The sequence below is a fragment of the Pinus tabuliformis genome, chromosome 2_2, assembly GCF_031772625.1.
Source record: "Pinus tabuliformis cultivar Carrire ecotype Pingquan chromosome 2_2, CPIR1, whole genome shotgun sequence".
NCBI lineage: Eukaryota > Viridiplantae > Streptophyta > Pinopsida > Pinales > Pinaceae > Pinus > Pinus tabuliformis.
In genome coordinates this window covers 85,359,854-85,385,965 of record NC_142300.1, presented here as the reverse complement: position 1 = coordinate 85,385,965, position 26,112 = coordinate 85,359,854, and the positions used below count along the sequence as shown (strand labels likewise).

Below are 26,112 nucleotides of genomic sequence, written 5' to 3'. Positions count from 1 at the left end.
AACGCTAAAAAGCTTTGTTATAACCTCCGCTAGAAGGTATTTTCCTTGTAATGAACTTGACAAGGGGAAAAATATCATTGATGCAGAACCTAATGCCACCATTTCCACCACCAAGGTCAAGAAGAGTGAGGTCGAAGATCCGAAGGAGGGTGAGCATCTCTTTCGCTCACAAATGTTTGTCAAGGATTCTCCACTGCAATTCATTATCAATAGTGGGAGCTAAAAGAACTTCATCTCAATAGAGGTCATTAAGTGGTTGGGCCTGCCGACAACACCACACCTACAACCATATACCATTGGGTGGCTCCACCAAGGGCGATATCTCTGCATTAGCCAATAGTGTCGCCTTCCCTACAACATCAAGCCTTTCACAGATGAGGTATTGTGTTATGTTGCTACCCTTGAAGTTTGTGATGTTTTATTAAGCCAACCATACTTGTGGAAGTATCATGTTGTGTATGAATCCATGCCGCATACAATTATTATTACTCTGGGTATAAAACTATATAGGATATTCAAGGTAGCCCCGCCAACTGCCATTTCTTCGATCTCTGCTAAGAAATGTGGTAAGATCATCTCCCAGACCGAGAAATTTGTTTTCTTCTTGATTCGCTCTCAAAGTAAGGGGAAGGTTGTGGCCACATATATGGCCCCCATAAAGAGTTCCTATGTGTAGCAAAATAAATTTGATAAGGATGTGGAATAGTTTAGGGACACCTTCTCCTCACCCACAGGGGTACCTTTTGCACTGTCAGGTCAAGCATTCAATCAATGTGACTCTCATAGCACCTTTACCCAATGGGACAATCTATAGTTGCTCTCTTCTGGAAAACGAGGAAATCAAACGACAAATCCAAGAGTTGCTACAAAAAGGGCACATTCGACCAAGTTCCTCACCTTATGGGAGCCCAATTGTATTCATATAGAAGAAAGATGGGACTTGGAGACTTTGCATTGATTATCGAGTACTGAATAAAATCATCGTTAGGAACATGTAACCAATCCCACAAATTTATGACCTTCTTGACTATATCAAGGGGGCTAAGTACTTCAACAAGATTGATTTAAAGTATGGCTATCATTAAGTTCCAATAGAACTCACATCTGTATGGAATATCGCCTTCAAGTCCAAGGAGGATCTCTTTGAGTGGTTGGTCATGCCCTTCAGGTTGACAAATGCCCCTGCAACTTTTATGAGGCCGATGGATGACATCTTGTGGCCTTTCACCAAATCGTTCGTGGTTGTATATCTGGATGATATCCTCATATTTAACAAGATTTGGGTAGAGTACTTGCACCATATTCAACAGGTCCTTCAAACCCTACGACAACACAAGCTATGTGCCAACCTGAAGAAATGCTCCTTGAGCATGGACTAGGTCCAATATCTGGGTTATATAATTGACGAGCAAGGTGTGCATGTGGATCCAGCTAAGATCCAAGTCATTCGGGATTAGCCAACCCCGAGGAATCTAACAAAGCTTCAAAGCTTCTTGGGCCTTGCCAATTTCTATCTAAGAGTTGTGTTGGGGTTCTCTCATATCACTTGGCCCTTGAATCAAGTTACCAAGGGCAAATTGAAAGCAAATATTTTTTGGTCCAAGTCAAAGCATAAGGAATTTTTTGAACTGAAACATCGCCTTCGCTCTGCACCAGTCCTCATCTTGACAGACTTGCAATAACCATTTTAGACTAAGACAAATGATTTTGATTATGCGATTGGTGTAGTCCTCACTCAACAAGGGCATCCAGTGGCATATCATAGTGAGATACCATATGATATTGTTCGAAGATACCCCACCTATGAAAGGAAATGTATTCCATCGTGCACGGCTTCCAACAATGGAAACATTATATTTTGGGGAAGGAGACGATCATCCACACGGATCATCAACCCCTTCAATTTATGTAGACACAGGGGAAGTTGCAGAAGGATTGCCATAAAAAATGGTCCACATACCTAAAACAATTATATTTGAACATTAAATATAAGAAGGGTAGCACCAATCACGTCGCAGACTGCCTCAATTGGCCCCCGATTGTGGCACTAAGCACAATTCTCAACTCTTGTGGGCACAATATCTCTAGATGGTCACAATTATATGAAAATGATAAGGAATTCATTGCCACCTACAATATGTTGATGGCTAGAAAGCTAGTTCCAGACTTCCACCTTCAGAATCGATTGTTGTGCTATTTGGGACATCATTGTGTTCCTTCAAGATAGCATGCCAAGTTAATTTGGGAGGCGCATTACAGCCAGGTCGTAATAGAATTTGGTGTGGAAAAGATAGTAGCAATACTGCAAGAATATTTTTATTGGCCCAAGCTCCAACATGATGTTGGAAAATATACCACATCCTGCATTACTTGTGACATCGCCAAGCCAACCATTAAGAAGCATGGCATGTACACTCCTTTACCTACTCCTATTCGACCTTGGGAATCCATCTTCATGGATTGTATGTTTGGCCTTCCTTATACCAAGCATGGTAATGACTATGTATTTGTGGTTGTTGATAGATTTTCCAAGATGGCCATATTGGTTACCTGCAATAAGAGTATCACAATAGAAGCCACTGCCAAACTCTTCTTCGAACTAGGGTACATTTTGTTATCTCATACACCATTATATTAGATCGGGATAGCAGGTTCCTAAGCACATTCTAGTTGAGCCTCTAGTCATTATTAGACAATTAACTCACCAAGTGGACTGCATTCCACCCCCATATAGAGGTCGTCAACAAGATGATAATGAACATACTACGCATGTACAAATCTAAGCATATACGAACATGGGATGAGAGTCTTCCCTCTGTCCAACACAACTGCAAAAAATCTCTCCATAGCTCGACTTGCCACAACCCCTTTCAAGTGAGCCTGGGATTTCAACCATTGTTTCCCATTAATGTTGCAATGCCTCTTGTAACTACATAGACAAAATTTGCACATGTTCAATCTAAAGATGATAAGGGCATCAATTTTATTGAACACATTCAAAACATCTGCTAGCAGGTTCATGATATCATTGATAAATCCAATAATAAGTGCAAACAACGTCATGATCAACATCAGGTGCCAAATAAGTTTCAAGTGCGCGAGAAGGTTTGGTTGCATTTGCAGAAGGAAATCCTTGCTGGAGCCCATTGAAAGGTTCAACCACTTCGATAGGGGCCTTACACCATCACCAAGGTTGTGGGTGACAATGCTTTTGAGCAAAGTATCCCCCCCATTCCTTGGCCTACACTAATTATTCAATGTGGATTGCCCTTGGCCATACTTTCCACCATTATTGGACACATCAGACATTGTTGACCAACTGACACCAACAAGGCTTAACTCATATTGTATTAAACATACCACAACTCATCATATCATGGACACACAAATCAAGAACACTCACTAATAAAGGATCCAAATATAGTTGTCAAAGTCAACCAACTCCTTCACCATGGTAAGTGGCTCACCAAGGACCAAATTCAACAGAAGTTTCCCCATCTCATGGAGGCACTCAATGCAATGTGAACCATTACTTCCTAAGGGGGGAGGATTAATCCAGGTGGATATTGGTGGCCACCCACCTATTCCATTTGGACCCCCATCATTGTTCCTTTTAGTTTCCTATTTTCCAGCACAATTTCATATTTTGGCAGTTTTCTATTTTTGACAGTTTTCCGATCCTGAACTTTTGGAGTCGTTTTGAGGCCCTAAACAATGTTTTTTTGGGATACTTGCCAACATAGATCAAGGATGGATGCTTGTAGTCAAAAGTAGTTGTCCTTAGATAGAAAATTTTAATGAGTTATCGTCCACACCAAACGAAGATTGTATGTCAAAGTTACAACCCTAGGAAGTTGATGTTCTGGCTAACCCTATCGAGGCCCACAAGCTTTTGGTGCTTCATCTCCTAGGGTTAGATTTTGGGATGTTTATGGATTCTCGTTATTTCTTCACGATGAAAAGGCCTCAGAGCCTCATTGTAACTCAATTAAGAGGGCATGCAACCGTCACATCTCTTCTTAGAGATAAGATACCATCGCCCAAATTAGTTTGTTTTCATTTTGCATGTAAACAACTTTCAACATTTTTTATTTATTAATTGACAGTTTCATTGTATCTATGTGTTGTTGCTTAAATCTGTATTTCATTTCGTTCCTTCATAAATCCAGATATAAGGTTTTGAATAAAGTTGAGGAACTAATGAATATGCATACTTTGATTAATTTTTCTATGGTATGAAATACTTTTGGACATACAAGACTTTATATGAGATTTATAAAAAATGTGTTACCATCATTATAGTACTTAAGGATTTGTTGAAGAAAGGAATAAGTTTGTGTAAGTAGACCAAGAATGTGATATATCACTTAATACTTCGTAGGAGAAGTTAGGCATTTCGCTATCTTAAATTATATGAATCTATCTCATGTGCATGTGGATGCCCCATCCATAATAGTTATATTTGTTCCAACATGACCCAAATAAAGTAATATGAACCACCTTATGTTCTTTACAAGTAGAAGTTTGTCCAATGTGGAGAAAAACTACTCAAAGATTGAAAAGGCTATTTGGAGCCAGGGTTATGGGATCATTATCTCAATATACAAGGCACAATTTCTATGTAAGGAGATGATACCCAAGCATTCTATTGAAACTAAGATTAATAAAAAATGTGTAATATCAATGATGATGAATTAAAAATTGCAAAAAAAGGCACAAGCTATTTGGGATGCAATTTTTTCCATGAAAATGAGCTTTTTGTGTGTTTTATACATGAAAATCCCAATTAACTAAAGGCTTCTCGATTATAATATATTGGCTTTGTTTCTCCTATGTGTTTATTTGTTAAGGAGGCTCGAACTTGAATACAAAGCCTTTCTATAGGTATTTTCATATAACACCTCTAACGTTGCACTATCATTCTTAGGAATCCTTAATGTTATGCCAAATTTGTCTAGAGTGTCAAATAAACAATGAAGATAATGATATTTTCCTCCTTAGGATGAAAGATATGTGTGAGAACATTAAAAGTGTTGTCAAAAGAAAGATTAATTATAATTGATAAATACTCGAAATTGGATAGTTTTTTTGTTGTGTAAGTTTAGAGATTGTATTGATATTTCAAACTTTTATATTTCACTAGAGATATTGTCTGTCTCTAGCTTGACACAAGGGAAACTAGATGAGATATAGATTAAATAACAATCCATATTCCAAAAAATAGCTAAGTAAAAGCACACCCAACATGTAAAGAATCTAGCTAGAGATGCTGCCCCACATAGGAGGAAACCAACATTGAGGAACATTAAAATATAGGATGACTTGTATGAGAACATGTCTAGTTTAAACAAAGTTTTACCAAAAATAAAAATGTCTATCCCATAGGTGGGATGATGCAGGGGCATCCGTAATTCTCATTGACTGAGAGGTCAAAAAAATTTACTAGAGGAGTTGGTTCCTCAATGAGTGGTTTGTTAGGATAGGAATTATTTGAAAATGCCATGTAATTCTTTAAATTAGGTAATTTGTTGCAGTGGTTGTAGTTTTTGTTATTTTCCCTAAAATGGTCTTTTGATCCTACATTCATGGATCTGGACCAAACCATTGTAATCTTTATATTACTTGAATTTTAATAAAACGAGTTTGAGAGTGTTGTGTGAGAGCTCTTAATTTTATTCAAACCAATCCTTTGCATCCTTTATATATATATATATATATATATATATATATACACACACACACACACACACACACACACACACACACACAATGCGCACGATCTTGTGGTTTTCTGAGCTTAATTGTTGTAGGCATGAACAACAGACACACACACACATGTTTCTGGATTGCGGAAGGAGTGAAAGAAATGACGAATGGAGAGAACACAGAGAGTGGCAAGGCCAAAGGAGAGTGAGAGAAAGTGTTTAAAAGAGTGCATATAGCTAAGAGAATCCATAGTATAGAGGCACTGATATAAGCTAGAAGCACCAACACTTAGCCAATTTGCATTGCAGTGAAGTTTGCTAATTAACGCAACCTGGGGTCGTCAGTGGACATAACCCGTAACGACAAGAGCCTGAAACTATTGAACCTGGAGGTTTCCACCCGACGACTTTTAGCAGCCTCCCTTTCCATCGGGCCAGGCTACTCTTACCAGACTTACGTGACAAAGTGGGTCAACGTAGAGGAGAAAAGCAAAGGAGTCATTATAGTTGACAGTGGACCATGGGTCCCACCCGAGGGCTTACCCCAACACTCTTTGTGAACGCGATATATATAGAGCGACTCAGGACTATTAATTGTGGGTTCTACCTGGAGGGCTTACCCTGACGGCCTTTGCAAACATTTTTCCCATTACGTTGGGACATGAAGAGAGGGTTGGAGATATTATATGGAGTTTTGAGCAAGCCACTGTTTACTGTGTTATTTGTGGACGGTGCCTCTTAGGCCCGATCTAAAGCCTAAAAAAAGGGTCATGAAGGTCCTGCTCCAAGAAACAGGGAATTAAGGAAAATCTTGAGCCATACTTGCTTAGAGTTGGACATCCTTCTAACTCCTCCCACTGTTAATAGATCTTCCACTGTGATTATTAACGAGATTTCTATCCCGAAAGCGATTGAAGGAAACGTCGATTTTGGGAATAAAAATGTGATTAAAGGGTAAAGAGGGACCGATTTTGAGCAAATCTAATTTAGATTTGCATCATGGTATAATCCTCTGGTAAAACCAATAGGAGAAACAAATTTCTAAGCAACATAAACATAACCATAATAAAGAATAACCTTGGCACGAAGAAGACAAGGACGTGTCCAAATTGATGGACTAATTTGTTTCCTTGTTGTAGGGTGACATTATAGAACTTGGAGGTGAACCCATCTCCAGACATGCCTACCGACCTTCCATATCTATGAGTAACATATTCGACTCCTTGAGCTTGCTCGTGAGGTTATCGAGTGCTCGTCTTCTGTCAATGAGGACCTTCCCAATAGGAATTTTAATCTGCTAGTAATGATCAATTGTGTAGAGGTAATGGTTCTAGCGACCTCTAGTGTTTTAAGTGTCTGGAATCCAAGCTACCACTCCCTCCATAACCTCTGAATCCAAAATGAACTAACATTTGTGACATACCTCCTCTTCAACTTCTTGAATTTCAGCTAGGGTATGAGCTTGATATTGACCGAGTGACAATTCAATGTAAAATCTGGCTCGAGAACCACCTACATTACCATATCCTCCCTCCCCTCTTGGTGATAATGGGTTTGCTGTCTCGTCATGGTAGCTGGAGGAATTGAATTTAGAAAACTCAAAACATAGGGATGACAGAAATGGAAGCCAAAGAAGAAGGAGAAACTATCCACATAAATAATGAAGAGTTAGAGGAAGCTGGAGCAAAGCCTTCCCTATTTGACAGAACCAACAAAAGTGTGAGAAAAGCCAGGGGGAAGAGATCACACATAGACGCATGAGAAGGGGAGTTCCAATTGAACGTAATGGCGGGAGCGAGGAGTGTCATGGAGAAAATGAGTTGAAATAAAATAGAAACTATAACCTCACATTAGAGGAAATCCCCCTTATCAAAAACTCTAGATTATCTGCAATGAGTGGGATTATTGTAATCCATAATGCGCTATCAGTGGCGCCTTAAAGAGTGAAGGTCATAAATGAATCGCTGAGTCGAAAATGGCATGAAGTCTTATCATGTCATGTGCTTTGATCGAAGTTATCCACCAAAGTCACTCCCATAATAAAAATTTAAATTTCATAATTATTCAATATTTAATTAATTAATTTATCTTATAGAAAAATATTCAATAATTGACATAGAAGTTATATATTATTCACTAACCTTATAAAACTAGGATAAAATAAAAGATTATTTTAATATAATGACCAGTTAAAAAAAAATATAAATTTCTACTACATTTACATTATTACATTCTTTTAACAATATAAATATTATATCACTTTAAAAATCATTTATAAAAATATTTAAAAATACTAAATTAACACCTATTTAGCCATAACAATAAAATCCCACTTCGCCCTCGAGTATGCCGTAAAACTGCTTCTGCTTGGCTAAGAGCTCGTCTTCCTCGGACGTAAGGAAACAGGTTAACGGCCCAAGACCCAGAGGCATCTGGTAGGAGTGAAAGCCTGCTCCCTTACGGACCACCAGCGGGTTATTACAGGTGGCGTGGTTTTCCTTGATAACAGTGATGAGTCAAACCGACATTCGCGGATAACAGCCAGAGATGGTTGTCCTCACTGTTAGTTTAACACCTGAGTTTGATAGGTTTTGCTACCAAAAAAAAAAGATGGTGCTCAGTCGGTACCGCATAAAGGTGACAGGATTTGAACCTATGACTCTCTGTACCCACAACAGATGCGCCACACCCTTTTGAGAAATTCTGTCCGATACAGCATTTCACCTGCTTCACACCGCTGGCGTGGTCCCATCAATCGATCAATCACGGACAAGCTAAGGAATAGGAAGGCCGAATAAGCGAGAAGAGAAAGAAGAAGAAAGGCAGGTTGTTTTATTATATAACTTTGATTTCAGTCGAGCCCCGTTGCAGGTCCTTATCAGTCGAGCCCCGTTGCAGGTCCTTATCAGTCGAGCCTGTGCTTAAGCATCCTCTCCTTAACAGTTGAGCCCCTCCGGTCCTCGTGGGGCCAAATTAGGCTATTTCTGATGTCTACACAGGTTACCCAGCTTGGGCATGTCAAGTAGCCATAAAACGCACGCAAATGACCTTTCAGACGATTTCTGAGGTTCCCAACCGCTTTTAAAAAATAATATTACAATATCCTTTATTCTTTAACTACATAATTGATGTAAAAAAAATACTCCATAATCATTTGCGAAAAGTAAAATTATATAAAATTATTAATAATTAATATAAAACAAAAAAAATTACTAAATTAACACAGATTTTTTTATAACAATAAAATATCACTTTAAAAAAATAATAGTTAACTACACAAGAAAAATAATATTACAATCCCTTTATTCCTTAACTACACAAGGGGTTTGGGGTTGGTATAAGATAAAAACAGCAAATATTATAACATACAATTATCAAACAAATTGAAGCCTCCGCCGCCACCGCCGCCGCCGCCGCCACCACCACCCCTTCTTCTATGACAATGAAAAGCAATATTTATTTCACATGAAAACCCTTTTGAAAAAGGTCAATTTTGGACACTATAAATACTCTTTTGGGTGTATTTTGGATGGATGTGGACTTGCGGATGAAAAATGAAATATAAGCCCATGTCAACTTGAGGAGGAGGGAGAAAGAGTCTGCATCAGAGCAGTGTGCAGTGGAACAGTGGAGGCTACTTTGACGACATGGCTACTTGTCAGGACAAGCTGGACAGTTTTGTGCAATGGTTGCAGGTGCATCTCTGTCCTTGAGTTTTTCCGCTAATTATTCCTATAAAAAAAACCTGGTATTTCACCCGTCAATGAGCCATGTTCTCAGAGACGTGTTTGTAAGAATAGCAATTGCAAGAAGAAAATTTGTACTTTTCATTCGTGTTTGACGGTGACTCTCGCATAAACATATTAAATTCCAGAGTTTAAAATCAGAAAAAAAAACAAACATACGTAGGGCTTCTAAACAAGAGATGTTTTCGAGGACAATGCATACACAGGTCTACATTTCAATCTTCTAAATTTATCCACGACAGGGAGCTATAAATATCATTCCCTACGCCTCCTACAAGTACAAATAGAGCAATAAGAATCTTCAGAATATTGTATATCATAAGAAAACCAACACAAAATCCATACAGTTAACTTTGGTCTTCATTTGTTCGAAAGCAGGGGCATTTCATACCCCACAAATTTTCGAGCCTTCAGAGACACGTTTTATTTCTCGTGGCCGTATCACCTGTGCAAGCTGATCATTTTCTGAGAGTGCGGAAGGGCATGTTTTCCACTCGCTAATAATAATAAGCATCGTGTCAAAAAACCCAAAAAATCATGTTGAATATGGTTTTGTGTGATCACTTATCACCAGATAAATACATGATTACAGTCCATACAGTTGTATTTATCTATTTTAGAATCCACTCAGGCTATACAGGTTGATTGGAGGCTATAGAGGACGAACATAAGATCTCATTATATTAGATTATTATTAATTTTTTTTGTTCCAATATAGAATGCCCGTTTCATGTTTGGATCTCGTAACCTCTTATGTAGGTGTGTCGTAGTCCCGGGTTGTCTGATCTAACAAACTGATGATATACTCCCTGGTCATATATTGGAATTTGGAAAGAGGGGCAGGTGTAGGATGACCTATCTGGCCAAACATTAAATAAACTAACCAGACCTCAATGTAGATAGGCTGTTGTCACAGCAATTACATTCCCTACATTGATTCTACGTAGATTACCATTGAGATTTAATTGCAATTGGATCATCATACAATTTGTCATCTATCTTGGTACTCTTTGCATGGAAAAATTGGAGCAAATAGTTTGTAGGGACCATTTTAGTGGCAGGTCTTAGTTTGGAAAATGGGGGTTCAGAACCTTTTGGAGCCATTTTGAGGAATCAAATGGTATATTTTGGGATTAAAAAATTGCAAGTTTAGCTCCATTCCCTCGACACAGTGCTACACTTTGAGGCCTTTTCAACGGTGCAAAAATCGCCTCAACCAAAGCTTGTACTTGGAAGTTATGTCTCCCGCAAGTTGACCTACGTTGTTGACCACCATGTTACAAGTGGATGTCATGTCAACCCCCATTACTCACATATGTGGGGCTACCCACTTGTGGACTTTCAAGAAGATTCTAGAAGGTCCAAAACTTTATCACTAATTGAGGGTTGAGGAAGTCAAAACTCTAACCCTAGATGGCTATTGAGCTATGCTAAATATCAGGCTACTAGGAGGAGAAGGGGTTCGATTGTTTAGTATCATTGGTCCATAACCGAGCAAAACATCTGGGAGTGGTATTTTGAGAGAATAACATAGGAGGATGATTCTGTAGCAACCGTTCAGGCCATAGTGTCAAAAGGTAACTCCATAGTGAGTTCTCATTCCTTTGTATGTGCATTTTAAAATTGAAGCAAAGAGAGAAGAGCACATGCCTCACCTTCTAGTTGGGTTTTCTCCCATATTAGGTTTCCCAAGATATATTTTGTGTCTATTTGTGTGGACGATGTGTTCTTTTACTGATTTCTTTCATTTTTGATTTAGTCATTTCATAAATTCAGGCAATAAGCTAGAAATAATTAATTTTGGATCTAAGGAAATAATATGCATGAATCTAAGATTTGACAAATTGTTCTAGCGGAATATCCACGACAGTTTACAGATCAAGATTGGTACCATTGTGTCTCGATAGTGTTGGATAAGATTTGGGTAAGAAGGGCTGAATGGTTTTTAAATTAAAGTCATACAACTCACGTTGAGATCCATAGGAGAGAGAAAAGGATTGAATGTAGCCATTGGCGAACTCTAATACTTGTAATAATCGGAGAAAATAACAATGCTACCCTAGAGATACCTATCATTAACAATCAAAATAACAATAAATACCAGTGTTAGAGATGATCCATGGTAGAGCTAGAGAGATATAAAGCCATGCATGAGAGGGGTTGGGGCGTTGGGGGTAGGATGCCCAAGCACAAGTGGGAGAGAGAGAGAGATGCCCAAAGCACAAATGAACACCGAAGATATAGGTGCCTTTTGGCATAAACACTTTATAAAAGAACAAGGCTTATAGGCTCATGAATGATCAAGTAGATTACAGGTTTACGAGTTACGAATGACTCTTGAGTGTGTATTTATGGACAATTCAAGAGATAGGGTGCCCTCGCCATATGGGCCCACATACAAGTTGACTGGGTTGTAATATTTCCTTTAGGGTTGAAAAGAGCACATGACAAAATTGTACCAATATCACAATATTTATTCTAATTTCAAATAGAGATGATATTGAATGCACTACAATGTAAACAAGTAGTTGATTTTACCAACAACATCAATAGGACATAACAGGCTGCAAATTCACAATCTTACTCCTAGTGTTGTTACACCACCAGACCTTGCTGTATAGTCTCATCAATTTATAAACATTGGCAATCTTTTATTGGATGTACCAATAATATACATAGGGATTACAACATCAGTTAATCCTATCAACAACATTGTACATTCGGCTGATTCAATGCACAAATAACCAACTTACAAGATCATCAATTTCTTTGCTGCCTCAGGAAACACCTTAACAATGTCCTTCACTCCTCAGATTGCACCTCACAGACTTTGCTACCTAGAATACAATAACAGACCTTTGCTACCTCTGGAGATGCTCTAACAGGCCTTCACTATTGCCTTGCTGCTCCTAGAGATGCCCTAACATGCCTCGTTGTTGCCTAGTGGTTTCCCTAAGAGACCTCACTGTTGTTGTAGTGCCCCCTATGGATTAATGGCCCAAGGGAGTATGAAGTAGCCTATCCAGCCCCATAGGCTATAGTCATTGATAAAGGGGGAAACCCATTGTCCAATATTTTGGGGCAACATTGGATAAATTTTGGGGTAGCTTGGGGCAAAGCCCCCAACTTGGGGTTTGCACTTATAACCCCTCACATTAATTTAAGGATAAGGACCCCCACAAGGAAAATCTATAAATAAAGGAGAGATGGAATCATTTTCTCATCATCAAATTGGATTGAGTTATTTCTGTTTTTCTTGTGCTGAGGCTCTGAGGATTTTAAGACCCCTGTTTTCCTTTGTCTAGCTTCGGTGGAGGTGATCCCACCCTAGCTAGTCTTTTTTGATTTTAGTGGTGAAAGATTCCACCCTAGCCAGGCGTCCTTCTTCAAATTGACTAGAAACATTCGTCTGCAACCAATCATTCTAGTATGATCTGGCTCATAAGAGGGATTTCTATGGAAGATTCACTGTCATTCCTTACTCATTTGAGATATCATATTTTTGGGTAGTGAAGGTACAATTATGGATGTCTCTGCGTCACAGGTTAATACAACAAGATAGTTAGCGGTCAAACATCCTAGGGCTATGGCCATCCATTGGAGGAGCTACTGAGCTCTAGTACATACAATTGTTCAAGTCTGCGACAATGTTAGAATCTCTGCATGCTGGATAAAGGTCTCTTGTGGCTATCCTGAGGTCCATCTGTGTTAAACAAGTTTTGTGTGCCTGATTAGCGCATCTGTGCAAGGTCTTCTATAGCACCTTGTTAAGGTACTACGGCCTAATCCAGACCCTCCCTGCGGCTGGTCAAGGACACTCCTACAGCCCCTAGTTAGGGTTTTGTGCAGCGCGAGCAACAACTATATCCAACAAACAGGTCCAAGAAATTGCAACTATTCTCCAGGTCGGCAGGTGATCTTCAAGACAATTCACACTCATGTTATAGTAAGCTTAGAACAACACAATAGATAGAAAATTAACATAGCATGCTTGGATTAGTTAATATAACATAGTTATAGTTGAAGGTTGGTTTACTAAATTGTTGACACTGAAAATCAGTGCTGTATTGGTGGATTATTGGTTGGATATATTAACTGTTTCTTGGGCAGTCAACCCTAAATTGTTGACTGCGTCACATGTTCAATACAACAAGATAGTTAGCGGTCAGAACATCCTAGGGCTGTGGCCATCTATCGGAGGAGCTACCGAGCTCTAGTACATATAATTGTTCAAGTCTGCGATAGTGTTAGAATCTCTGCATGCTAGATAAAAGTCTCCCGCGACTATCTTGAGTTCCATCTATGTTAAACAAGTTTTGTGTGCTTGATTAGGGCATCTGTGCAAGGTCTTCTATAACATCCTGTTAAGGTACTACGACCTAATCCAGACCCTTCCTGTGGATGGTCAAGGACACTCCTACAACCCCTCGTTAGGGTTTTGTGCAGCACGAGCAACAACTATCTCCAACAAACAGGTCGAAGAAATTGCAACTGTTCTCCACGTCTGCAGGTTATCTTCAAAACAATTCAGACTCCTGTTATAGTAAGCTTAGAACAACATAATAGATAGTAAATTAACATAACACACTTGGATTAGTTAATATAACATAGTTATAGTTGAAGGTTGGTTTACTAAATTGCTGACACTAAAAATCAGTGATGTATTTGTGAATTATTGGTTGGATATATTCACTCTTTCTTGGGCAGTCAACCTTAAATTGTTGACTGCGTCACAGGTCAATACAACAAGATAGTTAGCGGTCAAACATCTTAGGGATGTGGCCATCCATTGGAGGAGCTACCGAGCTCTAGTACATACAATTGTTCAAGTCTGCAACAGTGTTAGAATCTCTGCGCGCTAGATAAAGGTCTCTTGCGGCTATCCTGACGTCCATATGTGTTAACAAGTTTTGTGTGACTGATTAGGGCATTTGTGCAAGGTCTTCTATAGCATCTTGTTAAGGTACTACGGCCTAATCCAGACCCTCCCTGCGGCTGGTCAAGGAAACTCGTACAACCCCTAGTTAAGGTTTTGTGCACGAGCAACAACTATCTCCAACAAACAGGTCTAAGAAATTGCAACTATTCTCCAGGTCTGCAGGTTATCTTCAAGACAATTCAGACTCCTGTTATTGTAAGCTTAGAACAACACAATAGATAGTAAATTAACATAACACACTTGGATTGGTTAACATAACATAGTTATAGTTGAAGGTTGGTTTACTAAATTGTTGACAATGAAAATCAATGATGTATTGGAGGATTATTGGTTGGATATATTCACTGTTTCTTGGGCATATTGTTGTGGAAATCTTTATATTCATGTATCCATAGAAGGATACATATTGTTGTATGAATGCGCATTACTGTTGCATATTATTTTTTGATTTATTTGGGAAAACCCTAGTCAAAATTAGAACCCTAAGGAAAAATTTCCTTAGGATATTATAGTGGTATCAAAGCTGTGCATCCTTCTAGTTTGTGAATGTATGAGCCTCGTATGCTTCCAGAAGATACAAGTAACGATACAATTAGAAAAGAATTATTTGTAAGTTGCATGAAACGCCGAAACATTTCGGAGTTTCTGAAACGGGTACGTTTAGATACGTCATCTCCCAAAAATGGAAACGTTGGCCAAAACGTTAGCCGAAATGTCATATATGTATATATTAAAAAATATATATAAATAAATAAGTGAATAACACATTATCTTGCAAGAAAAAAGGGAATAAGACCCATAGATGACATTTTAGAAGGAAAACAAGTCTATATTAAGTCTCATATATGATTACATGATGGTATAGTTTTGGTCAAGTTTCGGCCAAGTTTCAGAGTTTCGGGTACGGGTACGGCCTAAAATGCTGGGTTCCTAGAAGTTTCGTGCAACATAGAATTGTCCACAGCAGGGTTGTGGTGGAGCGCTCCCCCTCCTTGAACCCGCTCCCGATTTGTGCTCCGCTTGGGAGCGATCTCGAGAGTGCGCTCTTGAAATCGCTCCCTTTAAAAAAATTTCGCTCCTTGTTTTTTTGAGAGCGATTGCTCCTTGAGCGCTCCCTTTTGCTCCGGGGGCGAAATTTTAAAAGAGGGAGTAGTCGGGGAGTGACTTCACCCTCTTTTAAAATTTCGCTCCCATCAATGGGCAAAATGGGCTGCACAACGGAGAGGGAGGGTCGGCCGACGGATAGAGAGGGACGGGTGGTGGACAGGGAGGAAAGGGGAGGGGGGAAAAGGTTAAAAAGGCCCTCTCCCCTCCCATTATTTACCATTTGTCTTGTTGGAGAGAGCAAGAGAGAGTTTGGAGCTTGGAGAGAGCAAGAGAGAGGAGCTTGGAGCTTGAGTTGAGGAGGGAGATTGAAGGAGCTTGAGGAGCTTGCAAGGGAGATTGGAGCTTGGGATTGAAGGCCAAAGAGGTAGGATCTACACTCTAATCTAGCATTTTTGTTTTTTATATGTTCATTGCTAAATAAAAATGTTCTCTTCTCTATTTCCCATTCCCATTCCTCCATTTTTTTGCAGACTCAAAACTTCAAACATCATGGCTATATGGCTTGGCATTTTCTTGTTGTTGGTTCTTTTTTTTGTTATTATGGTGTTGGAGAGTAGAAGGAGGGTTGATCATGATGAAGAGGATGAAGAAGTGGGTTATAGTGGATTTGATGAAAACCCTGGAGAGGAGTACCTTGGTGAGGAGGAAGAGAGTGGAGATGATGAGGCCCCAAAAACTAAACAAGACCAAACCCCATTGTGGAAATATGTTTCTAGGTCTGAAGTAGGGAAAGGGGGTGGAACCACTAAATTTACATGCAACCATTGCAACAACACTTACATAGGTTCATACACCCATGCCAGAAGGCACCTTTGTGGGAAAAGGCCATGGGATGGAGATAAACAAATAGGAATCAAAGCTTGTGTAAGTGTGTCAGCAACACAAAGAGCCAAATACATAAGGGAAGAGGAGGAAGCCCAATACAAATCTAAAAAATCAAAGGGTTTCTTTGAACATAGCTCACAATCACATGCACAAAGAACTCCATCAACATCCTCCCATGGCAGTGGATATGGAGGCACAAGAACAAACATCTCGTTAAGGCGTTGAATCATATTAGATTTCCTTGACGAAGGGTGTAGGAATGATGTGGATTCAAAAGTTTATCGGTTTCTCTATGCATGTGGGATACGATTCAATGTTCTTCGCTCACCTTATTGGCATGAAATGGTTTTTGCCATAAATTATGCCCCTAAAAGATACAAGAGCCTTGGATATGACATGGCTAGAACAATTGGATTTGATCATGAAAAAGCAAAAATAGCACATTCTTTGAGTAAAATGACAAATTCTTGGAATGAGCATGGGGTGTCCATTGTATCTGATGGATGGACAAAAGTAAAAGGCAAGCCATTGGTAAGTGTTCTTGTTGTGTCTGTTAGTGGTGCCATCTTCCTTTCAGCATATGATTATTTAGAGAAGTTCAAGATCGACATCAACATTGCAGAACCATTACTTGAAACAATTGAACGTATTGGGCCATACAATGTCATCCAAGTCATCACTAATAATGCTGCTAATTGTAAGGCAATAAGAGCAATTATTGAGGATAAATACCCCAACATATTTTGGTCTGGTTGTTTGGTTCACACAATGAACCTTTTGATGCATGATATTATTAAGAACAAAAACCGACAATACAAATGGATTGGTGATTTGTACAAGAGAGGCAAAAAAATGATAAAATTTATTACAAATCATAGCCATACCCATGGGCTTTTCTACATTCATTCAGGATTGGAGCTGTTGAAGATTGCGAAGACTAGATTTGCTAGATATTACTTCACCTTCAGGCGCCTTTTGAAGGTAAGAGAGTCATTGGCTATCATGGTATCAAGTCAACATTGGCATGTATTAAAGGACAGGGCTCCAACCGCAGTTTACAAGCAAGGTTTTGAACAAGTGGAGGAGACCGCTCTTGATGGTCTATTTTGGGCACGTGTGAGGGAAGTATTGCAATTCACCAAGCCCATTTATAACATGGTTTATTTTGCAGATATAGATAAACCAATAATTGGGGAGGTGTATGAGCGGATGGATAGCATGTTGGGGCAAATAAAAGATATTGTTCAAGAAAATGATCCCAACTTGTATACAATGATTCACAATTGTGTGTGTGCACGGTGGAATAAACTTAATGTTCCACTACATGCCTTGGCATATATCCTTATGCCAAAATACTACTCTCCATCTTGGTTGGGCCAACTTGCACCTGGGGGTGGGGTTAGGATCAAACCCCATACAGATCCAGAGGTATCTAAAGGATATATGGAAGCATTAGACAAGTTGGTACCTGACAAGGAGGAGTGTGCTAATCTGCATCTTGAATTAGGTAGATACTTCAGTTGCACTGGTTTGTTTGGTTCTTTGCATGCAATGGAAGATAGAGATAGATTTGATGCTCTCACATGGTGGGAAGCATATGGCGGCATGGGACTTTTGCCAAAATTGGCAAAAAATGTTCTCTCACAGGTTGTAAATACTTCTTCTGCAGAGAGGTGTTGGAGCACCTACAACTTCATACATAATGTGAGAAGAAACAGACTCAATGAAAACCAGGCAGAAAGCTTGGTTTATGTGCACTACAACTTGAGGTTGTTGAGTCATTATTGTGATCGGGCTTATGAGGATCCAACATATAAAATTTGGGACAACCACCCAGAGGATGATAATTTGGAGGATGGCACTATACATCTTGAAGAATTGGAAGCAAAACTTTTGAGAGATGATGATGAAGCAACAACAATCATGCCACCCTCGATCCCACCATCTAGTAGCAGTGCTAGTGCTTGAGTTCCAACTATTGTTCCTTTGCTTCTGTCGCCTCTATCTACATCCTCACGTGGAGGGCATGTGCCTTCATGTTGTGCAACTATGTGGGAAGAGACTCTTAGAAGACCACTAGTACCACGACCTGCTTAGAAATTAGACATTTCTCGTGGCGGCAAGAGGAAGCTGTAGGTAATAGATTTACTTGTCTTTTGAAGTTTGAAGTTGGCAATTATAACTCATTGGTAATGAATTATGAATATGATGCTTCGTGAAAGTTGTTTCATTTAATTTCATTTTATAACCTTTCATTTCATGTTAGAATTTTTATATAATTTTGGTGATCAATGATGATAAATGTTATGTATTGAATTTTGAAAGCTTGAAACTTTAAGATTGATGAATCATGAGACTCAATATGTTGTATGTTACTAACTTGTGGACGTGGTTGATGAAGATTATAACTTCTAGATGATTGATGTTATATGGTACAATCTATGTTTTTATGCCTTTTATATCTAATTCATCATTCTACATGCTTTTGTTGACATATATGCATCAATATATATATATATATATATATAATTCGCTCCCCGATTCGCTCCCAAATCAGGAGCTTTTGAAAATGTCGCTCCCGCTCCTGCCCCCCGTTTTCACTCCCACTCCCACTCCCAAGTAACCTTGATCCACAGTACAATCATGGGGGATAGGGAAGGATGAGGAGGACCGACTATTAATGACCTCTTGCATGTGATAATCCATGTGCAGACAAAAATAACCAGTTTGTTGGTGCAAGGGCTGTAGTAGATGGCCCAGGGACAACAACAAATGACGCAACTCATCCAAACCATAAACAATCTAAGTGACAATGTTGCTAATGGTTTGAATGTTGGTAACAAGACTAGTGTTGAAGGGAGTAGCAACCATAATCCTGGCCCCTTCAATACTTTTGCACAATCTAATGCTAGGGCAACCAATGGAAGTAATCATAGGCCCTTACTTCCTCAATTTTTAGACGGTTAACCAGTGACAACCCAAGGCGCAACAAATCATAATGGATACTTTCAAGAGTATGCATCACTAGAAGAAAATACACGAGCAACCATATCTTTCCAAGAATATAAAAACATCGAATACAAGAATAGACCCAGGGGGCAACATTAATCAGGGTCTGATGTGAAAGGTAGGAAAACTACCCATTCACTCTTTTGATGGATCATCTAAATGCTCAGCTAGGGCTTGGGTACAAAAGTTGGACACCTATTTCCGACTTAATCCCATGCAGGAAACATACACTATCCAATTTGCCACATTATATTTGGAAGGGGAGGCACATGAATGGTGGTACCATGGACTGGTCACCTTGGGGCACTCCAACATAACCTCATATGTGGACTTCACTCGAAGATTGGTAGAGCGTTTTGACCAAAAGGATCCTGATATACACTTTAGAGAGCTAGCATAGCTCAAGCAGACTGGGTCGCTGGAGTCCTACATCTCGAAATTTTAGCAATTGGTAGTCATGGTGACAAATATTTCGGAACAGAGGTTGGTTATGTTCTTTGTAGAAGGTCTAGTTGAACCATTGTACAAGTGGGTCAAGGCTTTCAAACCCACCACATTGTTGGAGGCCATCACCAAGACTCGAGATACGGGATGTGTAGCACCAAAAGTGAAGACTCCACCCACACCACAAACCCTCCAAGGGATACGGACAAGAAGTCATCTTAGGAAGATGGAACCAAGAAGACTCTGTTGGATGACGAGACTTGTAACGAGTTAAGAAGAAAGAAACTCTGTTTCACTTGCAAGGAGCCATGGGAATCTAGTCATCAATGTTTGGGAAAGGGAAGGATTAACTACATTGAAGTAGTGTCTGATAGCGACAAGGAAAATGACACAACATCGACACCAAGCAAGGAGCCTAGCATTTTCGAAGAAGTATTGCCCTTGGAAGAGGTCGAGGGAGACATGAAGCCACATCCAAAAATTGAAGGAGGCACTATCACCACCCTCTCAAGAGTCCCTAAATATCACACCCGCAAAATCAAGGGTGTCATAAAAGGACAATGAATCATAGCATTGATTGATGGTGGAGCAACGTACAACTTCATTGATGTAGTCGTGGTGGTAAGGAGAGGCATCCCTACCCAGGAATTTGAAGGTTTTGAAGTGAGGGCAACTGATGGGTATAATATGACATGCACATAGGTAGTTCCATGTTTGAGCATCACATTAGGTAATTATACACTTACTGATGATTTTTATGTGATAGAATTGGCAGATACTAATGTGGTGTTGGGAGTACAATGGTTGTACTCGCTAGGAAGATTTGTAATGAACTACCAAGTGATGGAAATGGAATTCCGAGACCCAAATGGCAGCAAGGTAGTATTAAGAGGCATGACCAATGGTGGCCCCTGAGTTGTAACAACCAAGCAAATGGAGGTCATACCTAAGCAGGACGAGGTAATTTGCATGGCAGCTTGTAGAAGTGCAAGCCCCAGATCGTCAAGTAGCAACTTACAAGCTTATGAGTTGGAATGCAAAAAGGACATTGGACCTGACATATGCACGCTCATGAGAGATTGGAGAGCCCACCTCTTAGTAGAGTACTCCAAAAATAATTTTGCCTGCAAATTAGTGGATGGTCTCATCCTTGATGACAGGTACAAGGTAGAAGATGGGATCATTTTCTATGAACACTAGATGTATTTTGTCCCTGAATCTACACTCAGGAAAAGGCTCCTTAAGACCACCCACAGTAGACCAGCTGAAGTCACATTGGAGTCTTACCCTCAATCCAGGGATTGCACCAATATGGAGCAAACATTTGGCAAAAACAGGTTAAAGGCTGATGACAAGGACCACAAAGAAAATCATATTGCAACAAAATACTACACAACTAAGCATATTTTAATTGCAACGGTAGTTGAGCTGCGTGCCTAAATGTTCCTAGACAGGAGTCAACAATAACTTCAAATGAGGCACTAAGTCTGGAAGAGCTACCAAAATGAGCTGCAATATTTGGTGGAGGACACATAGTTGTTGAATTTTCAACCATTTGGATTGGGATGGGTGCCAAAGTAGATCTATTCTATAGATGCAAACTTCCTCTAAGAGGTTTTGATGATGAAATGCAAGTTGTTGTGGCAAAGAACCTTGAAAGTAGGTTTATTAATTTACACCCAAATACAAACTTGTCAAAGTTGGTAAGAACAAAAGGGGGGATTAAGGTCTATATAGATCGGGGTGATGAATTGACAGTAGATGTTGTGTTGTTTGTTGTTGGTAGAAAGCCTAACACAAATAGTCTCAACCTTGATGCTGTTGGTGTTGAGTATGATAATTTAGGTGTTGTGAAGGTTGAGGAGTACTCTCGAAGTACAATTCCAAATATATGGGCAATTGGAGATGTGACAAATTGGATTAAGCTTACACCTGTGGCACTAATGGAGGGTACTTTCTTTGCTTATTCTGGTGAAAGCAACAACTATGGCATGATGACATCTCTCACCAACATGTTTATTATTGGGTTGCAAAAACTAAGGAAGGATGCTGTAAAAATTGAAGAGGAGTTCTCATTCTTAGAGATAGAAGGGCAAATTTTGCAGCACCCAGGTTTGTCATTACTTGGGGACAAGCAATGTCGCGAGGGGGGGCTGTAATGCTCCCTATGGATTAATGGCCCAAGGGAGGACGAAGCAGCCTATCCAACCTCGTCGGCTATAGTCATTGATAAGGGGGGAAACCCATTATCTAATGTTTTGGGGTAACATTGGATAAATTTTGGGGTAGTTGGGGCAAAAAGCCCAAATTGGGGGTTGCACTTGTAGCCTCTCACATTAATTTAGGGATAAGAACCCCCACAAGGAAAATCTATAAATAAAGGAAAGATGGAATCATTTTCCCATCATTGAATTGGATTGAGTTATCTTTGTTTTCTTGAACTGAGGCTTTTGAGGGTTTTAAGACCCATATTTTCCTTTGTTTAGTTTCGGTGGACGTGATCCCACCCTAACTAGTATTTTCCCATTTCGATGGTGAAAGATTCCACCCTAGTTAGATATCCTTTAAATTGATTGGAAACATTCGTATGTGACTGATCATTCAAGTATTATTTGGCTTATCAAATGGATTTTTGTGGAAGATTCGTTGTCATTCTTTACTCATCTAAGATCTCGCATTTCTGGGCAACGAAGGTACAATTGAGGACGTCTCTGTGTCACTGGTCAAAACAATAAGCCAGTCAACGATCAAACATCCCAAGGCTACGACCATCCATTAGAGGAGATACTGAGCTCTAATACAGATAGTTGTTTAAGTCTGCAGCAGTATTAGAATCTTTGTGTGTTAGATCAAGGTCTCCTGCGGCTATCCCGAAGTCAGTCTGTGTTAAACGAGTTTTGTGTGGTTGATTAGGGCAGCTGTGCAAGCTCTTTTGCGACATCCTGTCAGGGTTTTGTGCAACACGACTAACAACTATCTCCGACAAACAGGTTTGAGAAATTGCAACTATTCTCTAGGTTTGCGGTTATCTTCAGGGCAATTCAGACTCTTGTTACAGTAAGCTTAGAACAACACAATAGAGAGTAAATTAACATAACACACTTGTATTGGTTAGTATAACATAGTTAGAGTTGAAGGATGGTTTACTAAATTGTTGTTACTGAAAATTAGTGCCATATTGTTGGATTATTGGTTGGATATATTCACTGTTTATTGGGTAGTCAACCCTAAATTGTTGTGATTTGATTGAAGAATCATATTGCTGTAGAAATCTTTATATTCATGTATGCATAGAAGGATACCTACTGCTGTATGAATGTGCATTGCTGTTACATAGTCTTTTCTGATTTATTCGGGAAAGCTGTAGTCAAAAGTAGAACCCTAAGGGCAAAATTAAAATTTCCTTAGGATATCATAGTTGCCCAGAGAAGTCTTAATTGACCTTCGCTGTCCCAGCAATGCCCTAGTAGGCCTCATTGCTGTCCAGATATGCCCTAGTAGACCTTGCTGCTGCTCAGAGGTGCCCTAACAACCTACGTTGTATGCCCAGAGATGCCTCAAGCCCTTGTTGTTGCCCCAATTGCCAAGAGGCCTTTGCTACTGCCTGTAATTGATCCTTACTGCTATTCATAATGCCTTAAACCCTACTGCTACCAGAATCTCCCTACAACCCTTCGCCGTTGCCTAAATATACCCTTACGACTTCCAAAATTACTCTAAACTCTTTGCTTTTGCCCGAATGGAGCTTCACTGCTTCTAGAATGGAGCTTCGCTGCTCCCAGACTACCTTTCTCTTCCTCAACACTATCCTAACAACTCCTTGTTGCCCATAATTCACTTCGCTACCCTTGCTATCCTAGAAAAGCCTTGTTGCAAACCTATGCTATCCTAGAATAGTCCTTTGCTGCCTTAGAGAAGAAGACACTAGCCAGAGTTTGAGCCTGTAGCCAGAACAAGTGGAGAGATTGGCTAAGGTGGGATATTTCACCACTGAAACCAATAATAAGAGAAAAAACAGTTCTAAACCCTCTAGGAGCCTTAGCTCAAAATCAAAAGAGATAACAATCCATGATGATCAAATTGAATCTCTTCTCTCCTTTTTATATATTTCCTTTGGGGTTTTTCCCTCCTAATTTAAATTTTGAATGGCTCACAAATTTCCCCCCATTTTCTCGAAATTTGACTTCTATTGCAAGTTTCCCTCCATTTACCCCAAATTATCTAATGTTACCCAAACAACATCAAATAATTGGCTTCCTCTTTACAAATGACTATAGCCTACGAGGTTAAATAGGCTACTATGTTCTCCCTTGGGCAATTTAATTAGAAGAGGACATTACATAGGTTGACTTAATTATAACCCAATATTACAATAAATGAGTATAAGATGGCATTAACCACATCCTTTAATGATTTAATATCGGTTTGCCATAATCACATGTGACCATTACACGCTTCCCAACACCTCCCCTTTAGTTGAATAGGGGCCATAAAGAAAGGATGAAATACAAATGTGAGTGGGTTTATAGATATACAACTCAATAGAGTCGATCGTGGTTGATATACAAAAGTGAGTGGGTTTATGAATATTCAATTTTAATACCACTAAGAGAGCTCAAATGTTGAGATTGGATTTATGGATACCCATTTCAATTATAGCTAAGAGTGGGTTTATGGATACCGAGCTTGAATATAGCTCACCCAATTACATCTAAGATTTTGTGTATGAATACCAAATAAGATATTAGTTGTCTATACTCTATATTGTACCTTCATTCTTAATATCAAAAGTAGGATCTAAGGGTCTAAGATTTCATTGATGGGAGCTATATGTAAATCAAAATACAACACATTAGGACCATTTACAACATAGAAACCATTCTTCTAATTACTATGATAGAGTTTGGCATTACACCAGTGGACATAAGGTCAAGCTTTCAATCTTTACATGGAAGGTCTAGACAATGATTTTTTTAGACAACAAAAGCAAGTTCAAGATATCCATTGAATTAGAACTAGCACTTCACAATTTGCCACATAATACTTTTTCAATATGGTGACACCAAAGCATGGATAACATAACCAAATTACAATAAGCATAAGCATATGATTCACATTTCATAAATTCATCAATTATTTCATCTCATTAATTCCATATAATCTCTTAGATGGAGGTCTTGTTTTTTCCAAATGATAATCTTAGGGTTTAGGGTCAAAGTCCTTAGTCTCATACATATAATACCTGCTCCCTTGATTAGAAGTGTGATTCCTTGATCATCAGGGTCATAATAAACAAAAGGAAATGGTTATTTAATTTACAATATTCTTGCCTAATGATTATTTAATCTATAGGTCTCTTGCCTTATTATTCACAAATACATTGCTATATAAAATGGCTTAAAGTCTTATAGAAAGGTGTTAAAATTAGCAACTAGGGCCAAACTCCATGTGGGTCATCTTATTTATGGCAACTGATATTTTTCTTGGATTCCTCTCATCGAGAGGTGTAGGATTGATCTAAAGATCATACGATTCTGAGAAGTATTCATGGAGTTATGAATTTATTTGTGTTATAAGACAATTCGTCAAGGTCGGCCAACAACTAAATAACACCCACATGTGCTCAACGTTTTAGTATAAAAGGAGATGACTTGAGAGTCATTTCACACACACTTCTCTCTTGATTTCTCTCCACTCGCTTTGGGTTTTAGTGGAAGAGAAATCTAGGAGTGGAAGCCCTAGATGTTGGAGGAAAGGAGGCTACCCTAGCCGCAACAAAGAAGACATGCCAAGCGAAGCTATGGAAGGGATCTATACGTTGACCTAAAGGAGCCCTTACCTTTGTCATGGATGAAGTTTAACACAGCTATGGAGGAGGCCTTAGCAAGCCCTAGCCGCAGGTAGCCGCAACAAGAAGAGGCCAAGGCAGCGAGGAGATCAGGGACTGGTTTGTGGGTTAAACAGGGCACCGAGTTGCTGAAAGGAAGGCCAAGTTGCTTGCTGGGAAGACCGAATTAGGAGACCTCTCTCGCAGGTTTGTTTGGGCACTGTTTTATGGACAAAATTCTTATATGGTGCTGGTTGTATGCTATAGGTGGACTGTGTGCTAGGCCGTAGGCCATAGCACCACAGTTAGGGTTTGCGTAGGGAGGATTAAGGGCTAGTATATGCCCATAACAACAACGTACTAAGTGTGGAGTCTCATGAAGGTGTGCCACAGTCTTTGAGGGTTGTTTGTGGACTGTTAGATGTGTTTGTAAGGGCTGTTGCAGCATGACCAGATGCCCTAACCAGTCACAGTATAAACAACAGTGAAAGCAAACTTGGAACAACAATG

General features: G+C 39.4%; 1 protein-coding gene across 8 annotated transcripts in view; it reads left to right on the top strand.

Moving 5' to 3' along the window:
* The first annotated feature begins 9,180 nt into the window (after positions 1–9,180).
* The window catches only part of LOC149191548 (SET domain-containing protein), a 411,000-nt gene continuing 394,068 nt past the window's right edge, over positions 9,181–26,112 (top strand). For 5 of the 8 annotated variants that reach the window (XM_089404329.1, XM_089404328.1, XM_089404327.1 and 2 more), the window contains exon 1: positions 9,184–9,400. In XM_089404329.1, the coding sequence (XP_089260455.1) occupies positions 9,353–9,400 (48 nt within the window). In that variant the 5' untranslated portion in view covers positions 9,184–9,352. Of the gene's footprint in view, positions 9,401–26,112 lie in introns of all 8 variants that reach the window. The other 3 variants (XM_089404325.1, XM_089404324.1, XM_089404322.1) reach the window with 2 other exon arrangements.